This window comes from Acipenser ruthenus, chromosome 26, assembly GCF_902713425.1.
Source record: "Acipenser ruthenus chromosome 26, fAciRut3.2 maternal haplotype, whole genome shotgun sequence".
Lineage (NCBI taxonomy): Eukaryota > Metazoa > Chordata > Actinopteri > Acipenseriformes > Acipenseridae > Acipenser > Acipenser ruthenus.
In genome coordinates, this window is record NC_081214.1 from 17,365,946 (window position 1) to 17,392,671 (window position 26,726).

Sequence of the window (26,726 nt, forward strand, 5' to 3'; positions counted from 1 at the left end):
TTAATATGATTATTATTAGTCGTAGTATTAGTATTATTATTATGAGAATATTATGTACCGTCTTGGGAAATGTGGGGCGAGTCAGGTTGTCTAGTGTTGAATCACTACCAGTATTTTGAAAATGTACTGGAAATATACCCTTCTGTATTTTAATATTAATTAGGCTGTTTGCATTTGAAAGGATAATTTCTGTCCCTAAAAGAACACTACATGGAAACCCAAATTACCCGAAAGGTACTACCAAAATAATGTGATAAAAAGGTGGGATTTATTTTTATTTTTATAAACCCAGCAATTGATTGAAAACCTTGTAACAGGGCTGTGTAGCATAAGAGTGTTAGTGCTGGGAGCTTATTAATATCAAGGGAATTATTTTGATGTATAAGGTGAAATTAGTTCAGCCAATAAGAGAAAGTGTAATGGTTCAGAATCAGTTCCTTAAGGAGTTATCTTTTTCATCCTAGGATTCGGGTGATGGAAAATGTAAATTATTCAAGCATCTTTCCCTTGTGCACCCCGGGGCTATTTTATTAGGCTCACTTTCTGATGCACCTATGCTAAATTTTTAATCAGCTTAGACAAATTAAAACCAATTAAGATACAACAACACAGCGGTTTGCTAGCACACTATCTTAGAATTGATGTCTGAACTATTGACCTCCAAATTACAAAAAAAGCAAGGGTTATATGGTGCTATGGAAACTGGTAGAAATTTAGAGCTTGGAATCATCCACATATTCATCCAAAACTAGGCCCAGATGTTTGTTTAAAGCCAAAACTCACACACAAACACACACACAGATCAGAAAAAAATCTCTAATTAAAATAATGATTAGGCTTTCTTATTGCAAATGTTTGGTCATATGTGATACAAGAATAGCACCATTCAAAACGTACAAACTTGTGTATGCTCATATACTGCATACTGTTATTCTAGGTTTATCTCTCTGTACTGTATATGTAAACCAATATGGTATATCATACATGATGAGTAAAATACAATGAGTATAGTTGTGGATATTGATTCCCACATCAGAAGTTGTTAGATGTTTCTTTTTTTATATTCATAATATATATCTAAGTGTTTTGAATGCTATGTTTCTTTGAATACAATATGTGAATCAGAAACTCCTAAAAAACAGCAGCAGCATCTTTTGAGGTGTGTGATATTAAAATAAATCAAACACCTGCACTCCCGATAAGTGTAGCCGTAGGTGCGTCGGAGACCACAAATCAAATTAGAAGTAATAGAAAAATCCTGCACACTGCATTATGCAAAATCTCACTTTATTGTTTAAAAGAAATAAAACAGAAAACGAAGGTGCTCTGACGAAGGTCTGACGACCGAAACGTAAGCTCTTTTCTGTTTTATTTCTTTTAAACAAATTTCTAATTTGTGGTGTGTGATATTAAATTGCAAATTAGTTCAGAGGGTTTTTAATTATTGCAGAAGTTAATGCAATGGACCCTGTCTCTTCTGCTAAAAGAGTATCTTCATGTGTGCACTTTGGACAGGTAAGTGGAATCATAGTTTAAATAACTCTTACCAAACTATTTACAATGCTGTGGTATTACCATGGCATTGTGGTGAATCTGTAATAAGATGCAAAGAGTAACTACATTGAGTCGTTGGTAGAATGGCATCATTTGGACTTATCAATGGTATGAAAATGGTATGCACCAACACATTGGTAATCTACTGTTGCTGGCCTGCCTTTGGTCATTAATGATGTTTTTTATGGTAAAGCAATGGAATTTTCTTCAATGGAGCACAAACAAGCACACACAAGCACACGCAAACACACATTTGTACAAATGAGGCCACAATATTCACTAAAGACGTATTTTAAAAAAATGACTCATGAAAATGCATATTACAATGCAAAAATCTTTAATAGTTTCAGAAGCCAACAAATACATAAACATTTTTTTTTTCTGTACATTTGTTTAACATTGGCAAAGCACCTCAAATAACCTGCCCATTATTTACGCTGTATACTGTATTTAATACAAAACAGAAATGCGGTGTCCCTTCCCCAACCCTTTCCAAAATAAGCCAGTGTGGTTTCTTATAAATAGGGCTTTTGATTTTCAGTGTTTTCCTCCGACTTTTCTACTCTCCTTCAATTGACTTGTTAAGCCATTCGTTTTTCTCAATCACAACTGAGAAACGAATTAATAGTAAATTGATTTAATTTACAAGCTTTTAAATCACCTCACTTTTTCATTTAAAAGCAGAAGTGACTCATCTTTATGTAAATACAGTTACCCATAACGATTATAATAAGGTGTGTCGAGCATAAAATACTGTATTTTTCATTATAGTTTTAATAAAGATTACTCGCTTATTAACATGTTGCAATCTCGTTTGTACGTCCTGCTTGTAAATGAAAAAGTTAATTAAATCAATTTTACTATTAACACGTTTCTCAGATACACAAATGGCTTAACAGATATCAACTGAATTCTTAAAGGAGAGTATAAAAGTCAGAGTAAAACACCAAAAATCAGAAGCTCTATAAATCAGGCAATGCCTCTGCTAAATTGTGCTAATATATATATATATATATATATATATATATATATATATATATATATATATATATATATATACACACACACATACACACATGATGCTATACCAGTTGGAAATCGTTTTATAGAGGAAAATCTCTGACTATGTACCTATGCTAGACAAACAATGCAACTACATTGTGTACTATGTATACATTTCAAGGGATCCCCTTTTGTAGATCTCTATTGATGGCTAATGTTCATGTTTCTTGGACTACTAAACGACTATCACTTTGTTATTTGTATTATTAGCACATCTGTTCAGAGGATGTTACTTTAAGTGTTGCAGTATGTGTACTGGAAATCTCACATATCTTAATTTAAAGTCTTGGTTGAAACATAAACCACGACCATGGGCTGAAGGGTCATTTTTTGAGTTACTGGTCTCTTTTGATAAAACAAATTCCTGTTTTTTTTTGTTTTTTTTTTCATCATGGCGTGATAATTTTAAATAAAAATAAATAAATAAATAATATTATTTCTTCTGTACAAAATTCACAGCTTCTTAAATCATGGAAGACAAAAAATAAAACAACCTTAAAAAATTATGTCTAGGTTGGCGATAAGCATCAACGCCTAACAGTCCAAGACCTGATGATCTGGGCTACTCCTTTCTTTAGACCAATGCTTGGACTGAAGGGACCAAACTTTACTGCATCTCTAACAGACAATTCCATTTGGCATGCATGCTAATGGCGTGGCTGCAAGGCATTGTGATCTAGTTCTGCCTAGGATTATGGTAAGGTGGTTAACATAGAGTGAGGGGTCAACTGCATCAACCAAGGCATTTTTAATTAAGACAAATGTACTAATAAAGCTGTGATCAAATATACATATAAACACATATATGCTGTACATTATCGCTTTCCCAATTGTTTGGTTCAGAGCTTGTTTGGCAATTTCTTTCAGGGAATTTTACGTTAACACTAGCCCTGGAATATTTCCAAAAAAGTTCTGAAGAAAAAGAATATAAAAACTGACATAATTGGAACCCCCGATCACTAAGAAAACTCCCTTTCAACAATATACATATAAAGAGACTTCATAGGATAAGAGACAGACAAGTCAAACTTAAATACCCTAGATTCACTATAAGAGCTTCAACAAAGTTTCAAGTAGAAAGCATGACAGCACGTTTAGTTCAGTAAGTTTCTGAAACAAACTTCTGGAAACAAATCTAGAGTCTTGCTTGAGGCTGCAGAACCTTTTTTATAGTTTACTTTCTGCTCTTCAGTCAGTGCCTTCCTCTCTCTCTAGGTAATGCCAGCTAGAGATTGATTTTTATCCTGTGGGAGCGTGCTGTACCTGTGCCATAGAGTGTGCCATAGAGTGGTGGTTTCAGTGCCGTCTCCTGTAATATAGAGAGACAGATAGATATATAGATTGTAATACATTGCCATGGATTACTGTGTAGTAACTATTCTTTGGTGTGCATGTGTCTATATACAGTATGAATATTAAATATATTTAACAGAACATTTAAATATATACAAATAATTAAGTTAAAATAGTGTTTTGCTGTCTTCAAGGGAAACTTTATATCATATATGTTTTCCTTATCCAGAATGTCTTACCTGTTTACTATCTTGTTATTATCCTGTATAATGTTTGATTGCTGTTTTTGTTTTATATGATTATTTACCATGTTTACAAGCTATTCCAGGAATAATTGCTTCTGATTTTCCTAAATAAACAGGGGAAGCATATTGGTGTTGAGACCATAGTAATTTTTACCTGGAATGGCTGGTTAAGAATAATCAGAACAACACCAGAAAACTACACAGAGCACAGGACACAGAATATTCAATAAGTAAGAAATTAATAAGGACAAGATGATATAAAGTACACCTTTACAGCATGCATTATGTCCCGAACTCTTATTTTCTATCAGCCACCACGCTAACGCAGCACCCACCACTGCACTGAACACATACTGTAAAGCAGTGTGATTTTACTTAATGGTACACTGTTAAAACCTCGCAGCATCTGTTTCCAGTAATAGTAATAGCAGTGATACAGAAGAATCTCTGAGGGATTTACATATTCCAGGTTGAAATTGAAGTTATTCAACAACAACGTGATTATGCTGAAAATGTGTTTTTCTAAAGCTTCCCTGTATCTGCAAAGTTTGATCATTTTAGAATTACTGGGAACAAAGCCGAGTGTATTCAAAACAGTAACATTAAACAGAAAAACACCCTGAATATAAACAGACAAATTGTTCTGAATAAATAGGCCCATAAGGAAACTTGCAAATCAGTAGAGGAGTCTAGACAGCTTGCTTCTGCAGCCTCTGTTTTGTTCTTACAAACAAATGTCCAGCATTGTGCATTTCCATATCACCAGGATACAATGCGTTTTATAATTGAAGGTGAGTCTTTGGATTCCTGGCTCCTACTCTTAGGCTGGATGTGGTTTCACAATGAGCACTGAAGCACACATACTGCTGTTTTTTTTTTATTTGATGAGGATATAAAATTGCTATATGCTAATGTATGGGCAAGAAGAGTGACTTAAAGTCAGACTCAGTTTGGCAGTTAATTAACTAAGTCTTGGTCATTTTCCTAATATCACACAACGTCATTTCATGCTGTTATTTGATGGTAAGGTAAATCACTGGTGACATTGGTGGCAAAGTGTATTTCTGTTGCTGGTGTCTTAGACAGACAGCTCACATGGACAAAGCCTTCAAAATGTGAGATGTTAGGAACCTAGCTTAGTTAACCATCCATAAAAAATATTTTTAAAAAGATCATTAAGTTGGCTAGTCGGTGTTGAAGAACATTTGGCATATCTTATTTTTTTAAAAACGTTTTTTTTTTTTTTAAATGAATATACATTTCCATTTACTACGAAAAGGGTAATGCAAATTCCAAGTGTATAGTACATGAACAGCAGTCATCTTAAGTGCAAAGCAGGAATATGAAGGGATGAAGAAATGCATGTTAAATTGTTAAATAATGCATAAATGTGGAGAGAAATGATGTGGAGAGAAACGACACAAATGTTAAATCTTAGAAGACTACAACACAACAATTATGTATAACTAAAAAAAGGATAGTATAGCCAAATACCCCAGACTTCCAAATGTTATTCATATCTATAACGGTTTGACATACTGTATGCAAGCTGTTATTGAGTGTGGTTTAAAATCACCTCTGAAAAAATAAAACAGTGTCAGAATTTATAAGCCTCCCTCTGAAAATACCCCTCCTGACAGCCATCTAGTTAGATCCATCTGCAGACATTTTGTAAAGGTCGATCAACACCAATGTGTTTGTGCATGTCCTCACTCTGTGATGACAGTGATTAAAAGTTTCCAGAGACCTGACAGGTCAGGTCACTTAGGGTCAATCTGTCTACTTGGAATTGGGCTAACATTATCCAAATGTGTTATAAAAATACAAGTTTTTGTTTTTTCTATGCTGTGGACATATTGGTACTGCATATTTTAAAGTGCAATATAGATATGTTTAAGGCAAAGAACATTTAACCACCCAGCTGCTTATCCCGCGATTTCCACGTGGAGTGCAAGTGAGTCCAAATGTGTCGCTCCCATGAGAATAGCGCACAGGGGGTTATACGTGCATCTGTGAAGCAAGTCTTTATGACGTGCTTCACTGAATAAATAAGCACAAACTATATGGTAAAATTGTCTGCAGTTTTGTTTTTCACTGGCAGATGGCAGCAGTCCCTAAGAAATGTGCTTGACAGACCTGCTCATCTGTAGATAGCACAGCTGAGAGTGAAAAATGGACGACTGCATCTACGGAATAATAATGTTCTGTGCATTTATATAAAAAATATTATTCAGAAACGATCCTTAATGATGGCACGTACTAAGATTGTATTGGTGAAGTATGGCTTTGGAAACAGCATAGTAAATATGCTTTTTTTAATTACTGTGTAATTAGGTGTCAATCAGGAAGTTAATGTCAATTGTAACAGCGGATTGTTTAAAAAACGACACTTGTACTGACAAAATAATGTATAGCGTTGTGCTTTGTGACTGTAAACAGAGCATGGTGTCTGAGGGAACACACAACTGAGAATTCAATAACAGAAGAGCGGGCCAGTGCAGCCATGCAGAGCTTGTTAGCCAGAGAAAGAGGCTGCTATTTATATTCTGATAAGAAAGCTTGAGACACCATGGAAGAAAATGTGGATATAGATAAGATCTGAAATGTAGTGCAGCAAACCCAAATGGAGAAATCACACTGATTTAAGCAACAGGAAATTTAAATGTAACCGTACAGTGCTGAAGTATATTATATTATTATTACAGAGGTACTTGTTTCATCTGTCATGTCTGTAACTATAGCTCTCAGTTAAAAAGGGACCTAGCAGAAGTATTTGCCAGGGTAAATAACCTTCAAAATCACTGGTTGTACAGTAGGTTTGAGGGAGATACACTAATACAGCTTCTGAGATGACAACAATCGTATGTTTTAAAGGTCTAGCATGGTGCCATTAATTTAGATACTTTCAAGATTTGAAATCCGTTTCCCTTATTATCTTTCTCTTAAAGTGCTTTTGATTTTTGATCTGTTTTTACATACTCCTCAGCTTTCAGTTCTTGCTAAATGGAGAGTGTCATACAGAACTGAGAAAGTATTGCATAACTTAGTGTAGAGGTGGTCAACAAAGAACATTCTAGACATGGACCTGGTTCAAATTATGATCGTAAATAAATACATATGGAGCATTGTAACAGGGGAGATCTGTGCTGACTGTTTGGCGCATGCATGGTTCTGCAGCAACCCGTAAGATCCGCCTGTCAGTCATGGCAATGACATGGAGAGGTGGGACGAGGGTGTGTGGTCTCTCCCTCTCTCTGAATGGTTGGGAGGCGGGCCTTGGGGGATTGCTGGGCCTATAAAATAACGCTCTGTTGTTCCCTCAGGTCGACCCCTATAGGACAAAAAACGAGCGAGCAGAAGCTCTATTGCCGGACCAAGAACGGCCGGAGAAAGAAAACAAAAGAAAACAAAATAAAATAAAATAAAATAAAATAAAATAAAATAAAATAAAATAAAAATAGGGGTAGCGGAAAAAACATGGGCAGGCCCCAAAAGTACAGACCGTAGTCTGAGAGAACAGTGGAGTGTAGCGACGGTCGGAGAAACGCTGCAGAGTGCAGCACCTTTATTTTGTAGTTTTGTTAGTAGTGTTTTGTTTTCCCTTTTTCTTTGTGCTTTTTGTTTTCATTATTATTTTGAGCACTTGTATGTGCACTGGACTGTATAACGGTATTGGTAACCCTGTGGTCCTGATTACTGTTGTCAGTATTCAGGCCGCAGACAACAGCACCCTCTGTGGGTAAAAATAAATTAGTGCGCCTCAGCGGCGTTACAAATAAAGTTTTGTCTCCTGTGTGTCAGTGAATTGCCCACCACCCTTCCACAAGTATGTACAAGATTATAGTTGCCTCTGGATGGGGTTACATCTCTACAAGAGCTTTGAGTTTCAAGTAAAGCTATGTTTCTACCTGCCACCGAGACTGAAAAGTAATTTGAAATCAGATGTGTTCATTTCCACCAGCAGTAGATTGAGATTAAATTGATTTCAATTGGGTCTCTGTCAGGCCCAGTTGGGAGTATGGGCTGGCAGAGCTTGGATGTCCAACTTAAACTGATGATGAAAGTTACCTCGAGTTGTCAATGTAAAATATAGGGTGAATGTGAAGGCTGTGACTATATTATTCTGTCATACATATTGGAGGCTGGTTAAGTAATTTAATAAAAGTAATCATACACAAACGTGAAACATACAGGTTATCTCTGACTTGTGTGCAATGCCTAGTTGCAGATGGGATTGTAGATTTGAGACTTCAGATGGAACTGGCTGCAGCCCCAGCTTTTATAAGATTGAGTTTTAAAGACTGGTTTCATGGTACGATGGAAATGTGTCATTAATCCGATCTTAATCCTTTGCAACATATTTTAAATCCTGCTTTGCTTGACACAGCATGGAATCACTGTACAAAACCATTTGGCAAATCAGTTGAATGTTGCTTCATTACAGTTTCTCCTCACAAACAAAGCACAACCTCTGTAAAATGATTCATTTATTATCTATTGGTAGTACTGTACGAATATTTAACTCAGTGGTACTGGGCTTTAATGTTTAAACACTTGTTATCCTTGTGGATCATACTGTGTTTCTGATTAAAAAACAATCCCTTAAAAGCTGCTGGGATTCTCATGTGGAAACATTGTTTCTTAATGTATTTGTTTCTGAAACTTGAGATTAAGTTCACCACCAATCTGAATGATTAGAAATCACACATCATAATAATGCCTGTTGCCATTTTTGTTCATGTTAAAAAAATGATTTAAAAGAGAATATTGCTCTCTAAAGGCCTCATTCACTAAATGGTGGTAAATGACCAGAATTACCGCATGGCAGGGGGAAAAAGAAACAAGAAACAAGCAGACAAAATATATATTTTAAAAACAACCTTGAATGACAAATTCAGCACCATTTTCTATTTAATCCCAAAATATTAAACACGGAAGAAACGTCAACTGCAAACCTGAAGCTTTTGTGTTTTTCTTTATAAAAGACACTTTAGGGAGATACTCTCATCTGAGTGTGTCACTGTTAGGCACGGCTCCACAATTCAGGATTTTTTCATGAAAAAACATTGTAATATTTCATTGACCAGCTGTTGTATCGGTATGTTCTCTGCACAAAGGCTTCCACTCATATTTAAATGACTCGAACGCGGTACTTTTTCCACGTGCTAGGTTGCCTGCCAGTGGTTAGTGAATACAGCAGGTGTACAAAGCACGCAGTTAAAGGGGCTTACTGCAAAACACGTTACCCCTATTTAGTGAATGAGGCCCTAATACTGTTTTGTTGTGCATGACATTGACAAGTTGGCCATATATAGAAAATGTGGAATTAAAATTAAATAAAATATGCAACTGGAATCAGGAGTTCCAGAGAACAAGTAAAAAGTCCAATGGGTTCTAATGTTATTCACCAATAGTTTAAACACGAGTCTGACTGTATGAATCATAGGTAGAGCCGATGCAATATACATATAATAAAGAAGTTTGAACTGCAATACTTTACAGTGAGTTGAACAGATCTCCTCCACTTTTGTGTGTTGCTGTCTGTAGGCCAAGTAGAAACATTGTTTTATGTTCAACTGGATAGAAGTTTGAGACACATCTTAAAAGCAGACAACTGAGCAGCCGCTAGGCTGGAGATTATCAGGGTACATAAAATAAAAAAAATGTGAAGTAGAGAGAGTCAAACCCAAGGCATAGACTGCCATTGAGATTGGGAGAAAAATACTCTTAGCTCGCTGTGAGAAGTAAACCTTAATTAAAATTAAAGAAGCAAGGTTACCCCTGTTTTGGAAACCAAAAAGAAGCAAAAGGGTTTTACTGTAACTTACAGATGGAGTAGCAGCTGCTTACAGTGTAAACACTTGATTATTTCTTTGAGTTACTGCCTTCCAACTTGTGCAGCTTTAGTCAAAGATGCTGTCTTCTCAATAGCAACAATTAGCTGCTAAAACTCCAGACACTGCATCGTAATTAGTTTTATTTCTTTATTTTTTGCTTCTTAACTTGACTTAATACAACGAGACACCTTTTTAAAGTTGTTCAGGTATTTGTTGTCAAGAAGTATTCTCATTCTCTACATAACAAAGTGAAGCTTTATAAACAAATTATGATCCAAACAACATGTGGGCCATCCAACTTCAGCGCAGATCTGCAGCTGGCTGGAACTAAATTAAAATCCGACACCTTCAATTCCAGATATATAAAAGTGCACTGATGCATTTCTGTGTTATATTGTTGAAGCTTACACTGCTCAAGAAGTACTGTAAGGTATCAGTTGTTGTAGGTTAGCCTTCTCTATTTAGGTATTGTCAACTCTGAGTCGATTTATATCAGTGAAATGGATGGTAATCCTGTGGTCATATAAATGTGAACTTGGAATCTACTATGTGTATGAAAATTCTGATTCCAAAATGTATAATGTGGCTATAAGGGACGGATTTCTTTATGCTAAAACCTTATGTTTTGTATCTTATATCACTGACATGAAGAAGGCTACAAGGCTGAGGGGGGTAGGCAGTCATAAATTGTTGCTGACAACACACTGCATTTACATCTATAAGGCTGCATAGGTCAGAACTGCAAGGGCAGCAGTATTTCTCCACATGCGTTTCCAGGCCTTGTAGCTGCCACTGCCCGAATTTCTATTGACCTGCTTCAAATGCAAACTATACAGCAGCTGAATACTCATCAGGTGCAAGCTTGATTCACTGCTCAGATATGTGACGGAGCTTAGTTAAGCTTATCAACCACAAGACATGATAAACACTCACAAACTTCAGTAATAATCCTATACTGTATGAATTAAACTACATGTTCCAGAATATTGTGCATACATGCTGTGAAGGTAAGTAAAAGAGTCGGTGGTTTCTAGTATATTACATATTTCCTTCCATGCGATAAAGGGTTACCATGTATAAGCAAAAACATGTTGTACAAAAATAACTAGTAATTTAGGTATGCAAGGTTGTGTAGTTTGCTCTTCCATTAAAGGTATAACATGAAGATCCAAAAGTATTGCATTTCTGAAATAATCCACTTCTGAGTGCACGACCTGATAACTGCGGATTAGCTTAGCACGGACCCAACACTCTTGAGTTGTTTATAGCACTTAAAAACATTTCTCTGTAATGAGACTGCAGTGTGCATTCATAAAATTGATCAACTAGAACAAAGGATGACATCACAGTAATGGTATAAGCCTTCAGTAAATCACTCAATGACCATACAAGGACATACTCGTATAAAATGTTTGGCATTTTATTGTCACGGCGTCATATGTCTGGGCATTAATAATGCATATGCAAAAGGCCCAATAATAATATAGGAGGCAAGAAAAAGAGTGCGTTTATGGGAACGCCACAGAAGCTATCGAGTATCCTTCCGGCTTTAAACATACATTCTACTGTTTTCATAATATTTAAATAAAGTTTAAAACCTAAGCCACTAAAACAGTTTAATGCATACAAACCTGTACTGTATATAATCCACAAAAAGAGTAAATACATTGTGAATAGAGCACTTTATTATAAAACAAGCAAAACAGTTTTCTATAAACATTTTTTTACAACATTGTGCACTACGTACACAGTATCGTTATTTATATTCAGGGGTTCACATTACTTTTATCATTAGGTACCAGCAGACATGGTTTGGTACTCACCAAAATTAGAGGTCATTATCCAAGTCGCTGTCTAGCTCCACCTCAGACAGTTCAAACAATTGGGATGTCAAGGATCAGGGGTGCAAATTTGGAGCTAGATTCACCAGGGTACCTCATACAGTGCTAGCGACATTAAATTCTGATGTCATGTTTAATTTATTATTATTATTATTATTATTATTATTATTATTATTATTATTATTAATTTGTTAGCAACCATAGATGATGATAGATTCTCATTGGGTCTGGACTACTCAAATGAACCAACGCACACTCCGCATACACCGGAGAGAAGGTTTGTGTTGAGTGAGAAGTTGTAAGGGGTGCTTGATTAGGGCGGCTCTCTTTCAAAACAGTTTAGCACCAATTTTCAAAACGATTTGCTCCAGTCAATGATGCTGGGTTCAGGATCAAAAGTTTCAGTGGTCATCTTACACATATGAATATGCATCAGGGCAGAAAGGCATGAGGTTGATAGGCGCGATCAAAATGTTCACATGTGAAAACCCATGCTCACAAGCAGCATTGCTTAATGGAAGTGTTAGAGACAACAAGATTACGTGAAATATGGGGACTGATATTTAATTATGGTCAGCGATAATAAGCTCAGTTACCCAGAGATCGTTAACAGATCCCAGAGACCTTGAGACAATACAATATCGGGAGGTTAGGCAGGTATGGGTCACAGCCAGATAATATATGCTTGACCTTGTAAGTGTGAGCACCCTAGCTGACTATATGAAAAATGCTTTCCTGTTAAAAATGTACTGACATTACGCATTTGCATCTTGTAAACAATACGGAAGTCCGCATTTTTTTTTCTATTGGTGTGCATGCGTACCTGCATACCAGTTATGTGAACCCCTGTTTAGATTATAAAATAGATCCAATGGAGTTAAAAGTAAATTACTCAGTTTCTGACAGATCTGTATAGATACTACATTATTTATGAATTTGACAAACTAGGCAAATGTAAACCTGGCAAGGTAAACCAATCTGACAAGCAGTAAAATCAATTCCAAAATCACTCTTTCCAAAATCAGCCTTGTAAAAGGATTATAAATAATGTGCTGTGACAATACTTTGGCTTAAAAATAAAAGGTATGTGAAAAAGGAATGAAGATTGCTTGTAGGTGTGTGACAGAGAAATAATGATTCTTGGTGTTAGATCTCCCTCCCGACCTGTGAGGGCGCTGTGTAAAGGGAACAGAGTACCCTGGACTGGATGGCCTGACAATTCATTCCCAGTGTTCGGCGGAAGTAGGCCATCTAGAAAAGAGACGGAGCTAAGGTACACAAAATCATTGACCCGAAAGGGAAACGATGTGGCATCTGCGGATTGGAGGAGCTTTTAGGTGTGTGACAGAGAAATAATGATTCTTGGTGTTAGATCTCCCTCCCGACCTGTGAGGGCGCTGTGTAAAGCACTGTGTAAAGCACTCGTTAACCAAGGGGTCATGGTTGACGGTACACAAGGGGACGTAGTGATGTGATCTGTTCCTTATTATGGTTACACTGAAACCGGAAGGACCTGTGTATTACACCATGTAACAATTTTTTTTTTTTTTTTTGTTCCTGGGTAGTAAGTGTTATTTCCTAATTGCTTATGCCTCAAAAGTATAGAAAATGGCTATTATTCCCCACAAACTTTGCTTTTGTGACCAGGACAGTGATATTTTGAAATTTACCTATTTTCCAGAACATTCCAGATAGATTCAGTGCTGAGTAAACTTGGAGTAACTTCTAGAACTTTCTAGAACTTTCCAGTAATATAAATAGTAGTATAAATACAGGGGCCTTAAGCCCACCAGTTCAGTTTAGTTCCAGCTGCCTAAGTGGATACATATCTGCATTTTTCTGAGATGGCATCAAGGTCATAGGAGACTTCAAAATGGTGGCATTCCCGATGGGTCTCCAAGGCGGTTTTACCAAGTTTCCCTGCTATCTTTGCCTTTGGGACAGCAGGGACACCAAGGCGCACTACCACAGGCGGGACTGGCCACAGCGGACCGAGTTCTCTGTGGGGAGGAACAACGTCAAGTGGGAGCCACTGGTGGACCCCCGGAAGGTGCTGAAGCCTTATGAAACAATTTGTCAGAGCTCTAGATAAGGAGTCGGCAGCCTTCAAGTACCTTCAAGACTTCTTCCCTAAGCTGTCTGAGGCAAAGGTCAAAGCCGGTGTCTTCGTCGGACCACAGATAAAGAAGATCCTGGAGTGCAATGAATTCCCCAAGAAGCTCACTAGTAAGGAGAAAGCGGCTTGGAACAGCTTTGTCGCAGTGGTTCGGGGCTTCCTGGGCAATCACAAGGCCGAAAACTATGTGGAGCTGGTTGAGACTCTGGTGAAGAACTACGGCACAATGGGCTGTAGGATGTCCCTCAAAGTCCATATCCTTGATGCTCATCTTGATAAATTCAAGGAGAACATGGGAGCGTACTCGGAGGAGCAAGGCGAGCGCTTCCACTAGGATATACTGGACTTTGAACGCCGCTACCAAGGACAGTATAACGAGAACATGATGGGAGACTACATTTGGGGGCTGATTCGTGAAAGTGATTTACAGTATAATCATAAATCTCGAAAAACTACTCACTTCTAAATCTTTTGTAGTCATTTTTGTATTACTTTAGTATAAATACATGTTAATTTGGATTCATATGTTGTTTTTTTCTGACTTTATGTGAACGAAAAGACACAAATTCGCCCGTTTTCTCATTGGAAATAGGTAAATTTCAAAATATCACTGTCCTGGTCACAAAAGCAAAGTTTGTGGGGAATAATAGCCATTTTCTATACTTTTGAGGCATAAGCAATTAGGAAATAACACTTACTACCCAGGAACAAAAATTGTGTTACATAGTGTTATTATAGAGAACCATGAGTGTTTTGTTTGTTCTGTCTGCCTGTCTAAAACTGTTATTTGCTCATTGTTTCATATAATAAATTGTACTTCACCACAAGCACTGCAGCACTCACTTTGGACTGGTGATCGTGTGTGTGTCTAATTGTGTTTAGCACTGTGTTTATTATTTACAGGACTGCAACCCTTTATTATTACTGAGCAATACACATTTCGTGTATATTGCCAGCCCTCTATTATTTACTGCTTGGTAATCAGACCATTGGATTATAAATAAATGAACATTTCACCCGTACTTTGTTGTCTGTCTGTATCATTGGATTACTGCACCTGCACTGCACCTGCTCTACACCTGCGCACTATTTACCACTTTGCCACAAGGTGTCACCTTTCAAAGGCTCAGATGAAGCAAATAAAGTATTTATAAGTACAAAACACAGCCTTTGAACACCAGATATCAATCAATCAATCATATTTACATTTACTATAGCGCCCCATATACACGTGGAGCGTCTCAGGGTGCTTTACATAGCCAGCAAAGGAAAAAGCAAAAAACAAACACTTTACAAAACCTGCAAAAAATAAAATAAGAAAAACAGAGAAAAAACAATATACTGCAATAAGAATTTTATCTAAAGACCTGAGTCTGCTAGATGGCTAAAAGAACACGATCCATACGCGGCAGTTCGATTACACGGTACACTATGTAGGTCAGCCTCCGCAGACCGCAGCACCCGACTAGGAACATAACAAAGTATGAGATCAGAAAGATAGGAGGGTGCCAGGCCATGTAATGCTTTAAATGTAAGTAATACAATTTTGTAATTTATTCTGAGTGACTGGTAGCCAATGAAGATGGGACAAAACGGTACCGCTAAGGAGGTATCAGTAAGTAGAACACTAAACAATATGTTTTGTAAAGTCAAGCTACAGTACATAAACCGGCACTTCAAAACAGAATCAAGGAGATTGATGTGATGAAGTTTACAAGGATGAAATTCAGAGGTAGTACAATTAAATATGTTAATGTCCGGTGCAGGTAAAGTCATTCATTTACATTGAAACATATGGGTCTGTCGTGGGTGCATGGGCCATTTGGCAGACTTTTGGCGTATGAATAATTGCTGAAACTTCCACCAAATCATTTATTTGTGTTTGGTAAATAAATAATCAATCAATTAAATACATACATAAATGAAATTTCAGTGGTGTTCAACAGCATAATGACCCACAACAGTTTACATCACTGTACACGATTAAAAAAAAAAAAGTTATAGCTTAATTACAGTCAGAATTACAGCTTAAAATAATATTTTAGGATGCTATTTGCTTCCAGGTATGACAGGTTCCCTACTTACTGTAGATTAAACATTGCAGACAGTAAAAGTATCCATACTATATAACAGTGAAAAGCACTGACAATACAGTACAGTGCTATTACCTGTTTAGCTGAACAATCTACCTTGTTTCCTCCTATTCAAATCGCCCTGGTCCTGGAAGTCTCCCTTGCCCTTGATCTCTGTGACTTGAGTTATCAATCTTATTATAACATGTATTGCTTTCAGCTGGGAAGACCCTGGCCTTTTACCGGGAAAGCAGACCATCATGGATGCTCGTCAGTTTATTGTCTTTTCTCATTTATATTTATAACCTCTCTCTGGTCTTACTTATTAGGCCCTTTTGAATTTTGCACTTCACCCAACAAAGGATATGCTGCACATGTACATCTACTGTACAAATAACACATATTGATACCTGTATTTACAGCCACCTGAACTAATTGGTCACCTGCTCTTAGTAGCTAGTATACCCCAGAAGAGATTTTCATGGTTTAATAGAAGTGAAGAGAGAGACCTTGAAAATGTGAATTCCCTTTGGTGACCGGTTGGTTGTGATGTTTACTGTTTGTACCTGCAGTGCAATGCACTCTTTAAGGTCAAAGCTTAAACATAACCAAACCAAAACTGGAGAGCTGTTATAATCTGCCTCAAAGTTTCTGGCAAGCTATTGTCATTTATTGCTTTGCCCATAAACGAATTCCAATTAGTACCTACAATTTCCTTCAGCCACTCAAACGTAGTCCTTTATCATTGCCTGAGTCAGTTTTGCTCTGTTGTAAATGTCAAGCAAGGAGCTCTTAAAAGCCTGAATGTCGATGCAATCTTCCTGTCAGGTGCAGCATTCTCATCTGTTTGTAATATATTCATGTCTGTCTGAGCTAGACCTTGAAAATTAACCCCTTTCCAAGAGAATCCAGATATCCCAGGAACTGGTACCATTAGCACTTAATGTATCCTGCAACGTTTTTACTTTGCACCTGGCCTAGATTGCTAGATTCTGTGTGAACACCACGCTGATAAGGACACACAAAGCTCCTGCCTCTGCTTCTTTTCTGTTTTTGTCAATGCATAACTGCTGCAGCACTACCTACACTGTGTGCACTTCTCTCTCCCTCTCTCTTACTGCAAGCAAGAAAAAGTGCCACAGTGCCACCTACAGAAAAGATCTCCTCCAGCCTCCATCACTTAACACTCACTTCACCTGCAGCTGAGAAGCACTGCATTCTAATGTGTGCTCCCCCTAACACTGATGAATAGAATTCTGCTTACATTTCAATACCTCAGCCAAGCATGACCATTTGAGTTTTTAATCCCCCACCCCACCTGAGAAAAATAGAGAGAGGGAGAGAGGAGTAGAAAGAGGGGAATAAAAAGGAAGAGTAGAGGGAAAGGAAGGCAGCTAGAAGCTTTGGTTTACCTGGCGTGTGTGAATGGGCCCTGTGGTCTTGAAGCCTCCCTGGCAGCTGCACTCAGAGACACTGTAGGGATCCGAGCTGCTTGAAGAACACTTGGAGAGTGAGTCGCAACCCACCACAAAGGTGTTATCCAGCGGAAGCTCCTGAATGACATGATGTTTCTTGGGCGGGACCGGGGTCTCAGGTTTGATCTGGAAGGTGGGCTGAGGGGAGGCGGACTTGTAATGCTTAGCCAAATCTGGACTGTCCGGTTTGAAGGTTGAGGGTGTGGTGGCCCAGTTGTACTTTCCCATAGTCTGCTCTTCCAACTCCACTGGGAGGTCCAAGGTTCCATTAATGTGCTCATGGGCCGGGTCATCTGGCTTAGATTCTTCTATGGTGACAAAGTTCAAGAGGAGGCTCTTGGGAGACCTCTTCTTCTTCTTCTTTTTCTTCTTTGTTTGCCGGTTCTCCTGGTTAGGGGACACCCACTCGCCACTCTGTTTGCTCTTTTGCACCACTTTGTGCCTGGGTGTTTGTCGGCAGCGCACCAGAGCTGTGACAAATATGACCAGAATCACTGTCATGGTCCCTGCAATGATTGCAATGACTACTATGATGTACCCATTGTTCTGGGGGGTCACCATGCTGTCACCTACGTTCCGATCCAAAGGAGTTTCCATGCTTTTATACACAAGCTCTTGAATGTATGTGACATTGGCCACAGTTTCATTGACAAACAAATGCACTAGAGCAATGGCATATAACGATTCAGGCTGCCCCAAGTCCTTGACTTTGACTACAAGCCTGTGCAAGCCCTGATCTGCAGCTACAATCTTTTCTTGCAATGTAATGTTGCCAGTAATTTTATCAATGGAAAACAACCCCCTAGCGGCACCACCAATGATGCTGTAGTGAAGTTCTGCATTCATGCCAGTGTCATTGTCTATAGCAAACACTCTTGTCACCACAGAGCCTGGGCTAGTGGTTGATTTGACTAAATCATAAGAGTGGTTGGAGGATGGGATAACAAATACAGGCCGGTTGTCATTTATATCCACAACATTGATGGTGACCTTGGCAAGCGAGGAACGCTGAGGCCGACCTGCATCTACAGCCTTTACCACAAAGGTGTAAGAGCTTTGCTGTTCTCTGTCAAAGGTGATGTTGGGCTTAATAACTCCAGTTTTAGGATCTATGATAAAGTTGTCTTTGCCATTCAATATGGAAAGGGTGATAACTGCATTATCTCCAGAGTCCACATCCGTTACTGTGATCAAGCCCACTGTACCATACAAAGGTAAGTTTTCGGGCACATAGAAGTTGTATTCATTGTGGGTGAAAGCCGGACTGTTGTCATTTTGATCCTGGACCATAACCATCACAGTGGCGTTGCTCTGCAGAGAAGGGGAGCCATTATCCTTAGCCACAACCGTGAAGGTGTACTTGTCCTGCTTTTCCCTGTCCAATCTGCGCACCACTGACAGGATTCCTGACCTGCGGTCTAGATTGAAAACTGAAGGGGCGTCATATCCCAGGGAATAATTGATCTCTGCATTACGCCCGCTGTCCGCATCAGTTGCGCTAATTTTTGTCAACTGAGTCCCAGGCGCATTATTTTCTGGAATGGACAGTCCTATAACTGGTTGGGTAAAAGTCGGGACATTGTCATTCTCATCTTTGATCTTTATCAGTACCATAGCTGAAGTGTTGAGTGGAGGCTTTCCCGAATCGGATGCCACAATCTTAATAGCGTACTCCCTGGTTGTCTCATAATCCAGAGGAGCCGCAGTCTCCAGCAAGAACTGATTGTCAAAGACAGGTTTCAATCGAAAGGGAACATCATGGTCGGTGTAACAAGTGACTTTCCCATTCAAGTCAGCATCCTTGTCCATCACTGTAATCAGAGCGATTTTGGTGTTGAGAGGAGCTTTTTCTGATAAAAGGACTGTCCCATTGATGGGGTTGATGATATACCTTGTGTCTATGGAGGGGACATTGTCATTGATATCCGTAATGTTGACTGTCACTATAGCTCTAGAAGGGGTAGAGCTTCCATCACTAGCCAATACTGTCAATTTATGAACTGGAGACGCTTCCCTGTCTAGTGGTTCTTTAATAGTGATCAATCCAGAGGTACTGTCAATATTGAAGAGCCTTTTGGCAGCATTGGAAATTTGGTTGCTAAAGGAAAAGTGGATCTGTGCGTTCAAGCCCAGGTCAGCATCCGTAGCATGAAGTTGTGTGACTGAAGTACCAACTGGGGCATTTTCTGGGATGCTCAACTCAATTTCACTTTCCTTGAACACAGGGCGGTTGTCATTGACATCTGCAATGGTCACTTGGAGGATGGCAGTGCTGGACTTTGGTGGTGACCCTCCATCTTCCACCTTGATCTTCATGACAAATGTGTCCTTCTGCTCTCGATCAAGGTTCTGCTGGACAATCAGCTGTGGCCATTTGTCTCCCTCTGGGGTCTCAATGATGTCCAGTCCAAATTCACTTACACTCTATTGAGAGAAAAACAAACACATCCATTTTTTAAATACATTATTTCATATTATTAGTTCTAATCTTAACGTCAATTTCTCTTTAAACTGAGAATGCCTGTGTCTGTGTATGCGCAGGAATGGCATAAAGTTGCCTGGGGTATATCCACACATGCTGTGGGTATGAATTTATTAATTTACAAACAATCTCTTGTCAATGAAAAGGAGTCCACGGGCAGTTCATAAGTGTGTGTTGAAAAAGAAGTCAAAGAGCTAAGCCACACTTTAAAATTAATTGCGAGTCTGCACAGATTTAAGATTTTTTTCCTAAAGAGGAGTAAGTCTTCACAACTATAAACCTTGAGGGAAATGAAAACAAATGCAAGAGAAACTAGCTTTGACTGTGCAAAGTACCATATTCCATCGAATTTAAGACGCAGCCCAACTTTACCACCCTCAATTTGAGGAAAAAATAAAACTTCAAATAAATATGCATTTACAAAGATACAACCTCAATTATGCTTAAAAACAGTGTTGTTGTAGATTAACCACAGAGCTTGTTTATTGTGCTGCGCACTGTTATAATACTTAAGATGGCGTCTCTGTCGTACACATTGTGGCAGCCCTAAGGGCTTCTAAAAACGCAGGGTGTGGGCATAGTTGGCTGTCATCTGTTGGATAACACAGGGGAGACAGCTGAATTTAAAACAATTTCTGAACAACTAAAAGAAAGAGGAGCAGCACATTCATGTAAACAAAAAAACCTGCATATAAGTGATACTGTCAATTGTTTTGTTTCATGTAGCAGCTGTTGCAAATTGTTTTGCTTAGTTAAGAACTCTGTGGAGCTAGCTTGTTTGTGTCTGGTCATTTTTTATATCATTTGACGTAAATTAATTTAAAGAAACGAGTGCTATGATGACCTATGTTAAACTATCAACAAAGGGAGTTATCATATAGAGGTTCTCATCTCCACCGGTTTGTGCTAAACTGGAATAGATACATTTAGCTTTTTTTGTGTTTTTCTGTGTATGTGTGCACGGGGCTGGTGTGGTCATTATTCAGTGTTGGGATTAGGATGCTGTTCAGTAGGAACCGCCAACCGTCACAACATACCACCACTCACTGGCATCCCAGTAACCCAGCAACCACAACAAGTACGGTGGTATTGCTTGGCATGTCAAAAAATACGGGGGTCTGATCAGCATTTCCGATCTGTCCAAGCTGGTACTGTTTGTTAGAAATGCTGAAATTGTAAACGTTTCTCTTGGAATTCCTCAGGAAGCTTGATTTGTCTTTTATCAGCAGTAAAAGTCACGTTGCTGCTTGTGTATTCTGCCTTTGTTGTCTTTTCTCGGCAGTCAGTTTGCTGTTTCTGTACTCGGACAGTCACGTCTTTTGTTGGCGATTTTAATACATGCATCACTATACTGTACTCGAATTTAAGATGCAGAAGCAAAAAATTGTTAAAAAAAACACAAGTGCTAATATATACTACGATTTCCAACCATCTCTGTGTCAATGCTAAGCCCTTGCATCTTTACAAGCCTGCTGATGTCACTAATGTTGAAGAGCTTTCAATCTGAAACCTTTCTGTGGTAAAACAAAAAAAGAAAGTCTGCTTCCAGACTTCAAAAGACTCTAGGCATATATTTTTAATAAGATGACACATGTTTACCTACCTACATTAATGAAATGTCTGTCTGTATTTTAATATGTCTGTGCTCAAACAATTTCTAAAAAAATGTATAAATTAAACAATATACAGGTATTTAATCAAAATGTCAGATGTATGTCAGGCAGCAATATACATCAAAGCAGAAAGTTGCAATATCACATTTAGAAGTAATTTTCATTTAAAATCATTTAGTCAGCACTTGCAAGCTCTTAACATGGAGGAGCTTCCCCATCTTTTGATGCAGCAGCCCAACCTACACTGTTCAGTGTTAGCACTCTCGAGCACTCTGCTTTGGAGTTAAGCACATAGATATAATAAAAGGGCAATAGATTACAATCACCCTGACACAGAAAGAAAGATACATTAACTATTTTCCCAGTACTGTGTAGATTTTTATTTGTGCTAACCATGGAAAAAAAAGTCGCTGGGGCTCTTCGGACACATTTAATTAGTAACTGATGCCTGGGCCAAAAATTGTCAATTTTATCATTGTTTTATTCAATCTGAAGACAATCGATTTGTAACAACAACTTTGGCTGGGTTTCCATGGAAACAAAAATAAATCTCACCTTTTTCTCATGCTTTGGTAGTACCTTTTGGGCAATTTGGGTTTCCATGTAGTTCTCCTTCCAAATGCAAACAACCTCAATCATATTGAAATATGGGAGGGTATATTTATAAATCTCTGTCTGCAATCTAATTTGGCCTTGCGTGATGACTGATATCGTGCAGCTTTTTTAAACTGGGTTTCCACGAAGGTTGTGTTGAAGAACCGCAAGTGCAGCTTGCCTCATTTTGCCACCAAAAAAATATATAAGAAAAGAAAACAAGGGAAACTCAACAAAACCACAGACATAGCATTACACAAATACAAAACAAAAAATAAATACCAACACGCTATACTATTAATGTATTATCTGCTAAACATTTTTTTGACTGCATATATATTTAATATAAACCTACTCTACACATACATATATAATATGTACAAGATTTCCTACAGAACAGTAGCTTCAGCCATTCTGATCTTTATGGTAGTCTACGAACGCAGCTAAAATCCGGCACTTTAGGTTAATGATATAAAAATGATCCAGTCAAAATGTTTTGTACAGTACATTTACTGATAGCAATCTACACTATGCTACCCTACTCGCCCACATTTCCCACAACCTGATGTGAAGCCCCCTATTTGTCCTTTTGAACAGATTCACAGTTTTCGCTCTTCTAAAACAAACCTTGCGCAATGAATTAGGTTTAAGAGATTTTAGTTCAACTCTACAGGTGGAATGTGCGTAGCAGGGGTGTGTTACATCACATTCTCACGACAATGGAGAGAGAATTTGGAGTTTTTAAACAGCATGGAAGCCTGGCCTTTAATTATAACCAGGGTAGCTTTGGATACATTCAAAGGAAGCATGAATCACTTGCCATGGGATTAAGTGAGAGTCATTGCTATGTTATCGTTGCTGAAATAAACCAGCAGTTATTAAAGGAATATAACCACAGATTGAAAATACATTTTTCATCTCTCAGCTATAAGCATTGACAGAATTGAAGATCATTTTTTGTTTTCTATACTTCAATTTGAAATATGCAGTTTTTCAAAGACAACACTATAGAAGTAAAATGTGTTTCCTGGTACAACATTACTTTGCGTGTTGTAGCGCAATTAAACACAGAAAGTGATTAGATACCAGGAAGGAATTGTAATTGATCTACAATGTTGTACTTGAAAAATCTGTATGTTCTAAATTAAAATATATAAAAAAAACAATTAAAAAAAACACCTTAAATACAAGAAAAATGGAGCAGTACGTGCTGATAATGCTAATAAGTAAGAACATTTACATTATTCATAAATTAATTTTGACAGAGGCACTGGTCCATGATTTATGTGTGTCAAACATTGTGTAAGGTTAATGAAGAATCATCTCCACAGATAACTATTTTTTCATATTAAACATTCCAATAATTTGGAATTTGATGACATTGAAAACTACATAAAACTACCCAACAATGGCACATATTACTTTTTTTTTTTTAGTGCTAGAACAATTGCAACTTAAAACAGTAGAAATAATGTCTGATTTAAATGATAAAATCTCTTGTAATGAAAAGGTCTTCTCTAACCATGCATGGTATTGCTTTCCGAAGGATGACCTTGGCTTTTTCCAGAGGAATCTTCGATGCTCATGTCTAGGTGATGCAGAAAGCTTTTGAGGATCACAACGCGCTGCTGCAGTTAATTGAATCCTCTGCCAGACTAAGTCTTAATGAGAAATGTAGTGTCTCTCTTTTCCTCATTGAAGTTGTTGCGTTCAGAATATTTCTGAAAATCCAAATGCTGTGCTAATTCATGGAAAATGCTAACACCCTGTACTGTGACGAAACAAGGAGCACTAAATGGTCACTGTGTAAGAGTGTGGCAGGACTGAGGCTACAGCATTTTAAAATGTATGCAATTTGTGCTTTGTTGAAAATAATGTTTCATATATTTTTTTATGTAAGTTTGGCAGGAATGAGGTTAAAATCCCATTCCTACCAAATCCATGTGCAGAATGTGGCTGGGTCTTAATTAATTAATTGATGACCAATTAAGCCCCGTCAGATGGTTTAAAAAAGGAGCCAGATCCTTTGTTTGATTAGTTTATGGAAAGGACTGGGAGCAGCAGATTGTGCTTGGGTGGGAGAGTTTGATTTGTATTTTAATTTCTGTGTTTATTTAAATCTTTTGTTTGTTTTGTTTAATAAAAGTGTGCGAGCGAGCTGAAATGCATGTCGTCGGCTGTGTCTGCTATTCCAGCCGCTGGCCTGCCTTGACAGCAATGGTACTCTACCACAAACAGTTGCTTAGAGAACCAGAGTGTCCTTCAGGTGATTCCAAACAAATCTCCCTTGTGCTCAAAAACACCTATTACCTAATCTCAAGTAACATTGTGTATCATATAACACACCTTACTAAATAATACTTAAAAGCTGTTATTTTTGCATTAGGAAGTTAAAAAAATGGATTACTGTCGATAGACAGTATCTATATCACAAAAAGCCATACTGTGTGCAACTTTGTTTACAGCCAGGACAGTAGCCTATATAAAACTCAACGAATAATCAGTTCATTACAAAGCTTCCCCACTTGTTTTCAATACAACATATTCTTTCATTCAGAGATAATAGCATGATTTTAATTTGATTCATTAAAAATACATTTAAAAAGAAATTGAAGACCACATGGGGTGCATTACCAGTTGTATCTTAAGATGTACACTGCTTGCAATAAGAATGTATTACTCAGTTGTGGCTTTTAATCACCTCTTTGAAACCAATAAAAAAGTTTGTACACTACCAGATGCTACAGTATAATAGTATTGTATATTCTCAACAGATGAAAGAATTTTCTTAGGCTAATTAAACTAGTCACTCTGCCTTTCATGATATTCTGCCGCCGAAATAGCTAATAAAGTCACCCATAAGGCTGGAATATGTGTAAAACATTATTCTCAATTTAATGCAAATGCACATTTGTCTGGCCATATACATAATATTAACAAATTCCAGTCTTGTTCACGTTAATTCAAGGGAGTAGAGCAAAGCAGCCCTGGCTGAGATAAAGCCTTTTTAAAAATGCTAATTGGTAATGAAGTCACACATTTAAAGAGAGGGATTCTGCTAATCCTTTCAAACAAATATACAAACGACTAATCAGATTCTAATGCCAGGCCGGCTGTTTTTCATTTAATGCAGAAATGGCTGACCTTAGCCTTGTGAATGACATCTGTAGAAAACTTTTCTGAGATTTCAAGAGCTCAGTTACAAATTGGATGGCATGAGGCTACATGGCTAAGAAGGGTTTTATTTTTTATGGACTTGTATATCACATCATAATTTATTCACAAATGATACTGGAGGTCAAAAGTGTATTGGTATCATCATTATTTTAGGTTTGTCTTATTATCATTATAAATAATGTAAGTTATTTATACTGAAGGCTAGCATGGATGCCCATCATCAAAAAGGCACTGTAAACACTCTAGGCTAAGAATAATAAAACAGCTTGCGGTCACCAGAGTCAACAATACCCCTTATCTTCAACTGCAAGTACTGTGTGCTCATTAACATTTGCAAATAACTTTTATTTGACAATATTTAAACCATTGCAATGTTACATTTTTATCCCCATTAATAAGGGTTGCAGCATGAGCAAAATAATTCATTATACATTCGTAAGGGCAACAAGAATTTAACCTGGACAGAAATTTAGACCATTCCTGGATTGAAGTCAAGGTTACCACCATTGGGATTCTTTAACATTGTTCCATGTGATCTTTTATGAAAATCGACCCAACTCTCTTCTTAGATTAAAATCAGGGCTTCTGATTTTCGGTTTTCACCGATAAAAAACGATAAAACACCCCCGATACAAAAAAGAATTAAATAGACGCATATCCAAAAAACACTGGAAATGGTAACTCAATTCGTTGACTTGACCCCTTTCCCCATGCAAAATAAAAATAAAAAACCTTCAAAATTTTTTTGACATTGTCCTGACTTGTATCTCTTATTGATTCGCTCTGAATACTTTAAACCCACCCCAACTGCTGAGTGGCAGCACATTCCTCCATTTCTATTCGAGGATTGTAACATGCATGCAAGATTTAAAAAGAGATTACAATTACTAGAAGCCAAGTAGTGTTCTTGCTTGTGAGATTTAAAGCTATATTACAGTTCCACAGGGAGTATTTACAAGCTCAGAATTTAAAAAAAAAGAATTGTAATTTGTGGTGAAATGTAAAACAATGCCTAAACACACAGAAACCCCAGAAGAATATGGCCGTTACTATAAGGATTTTGTTGTGGAAGACAGCAAAGGAAAGAAGGTACATGCAGTGTGCAAGTACTGTCTCCCCTCATGGAACCGTTGTTACCGGGCTCGTATTGTTTGAGTCTGGACACATTGTCACTCAAAAACAAATGCACTCTTTCACTTTAATTACCATGCTCTGCTCAGTTTGGGGTGTATTTACAGAAAGATAAAGCATGATGTCATATTTTCCCCTGCATGCCATGTGTTCGCATTAAGAAAGACTCATATTTAGTACTGCTATCGGGGTGGTATTTGGTTAAATGCGTTATACTATATATTCATTCCATCA

At 37.7% G+C, this 26,726-nt stretch overlaps 1 protein-coding gene across 6 annotated transcripts in view; it reads right to left on the reverse strand.

Moving 5' to 3' along the window:
- The window catches only part of LOC117430689 (protocadherin-11 X-linked-like), a 256,376-nt gene that overhangs the window by 211,635 nt on the left and 18,015 nt on the right, over nt 1-26,726 (reverse strand). For 5 of the 6 annotated variants that reach the window (XM_059000971.1, XM_059000973.1, XM_059000972.1 and 2 more), the window contains one exon: nt 17,433-19,919. In XM_059000971.1, the coding sequence (XP_058856954.1) occupies nt 17,433-19,919 (2,487 nt within the window). Of the gene's footprint in view, nt 1-1,858; nt 3,926-17,432; nt 19,920-26,726 lie in introns of those variants that run through there. The other variant, XM_034051047.3, reaches the window with a different exon arrangement.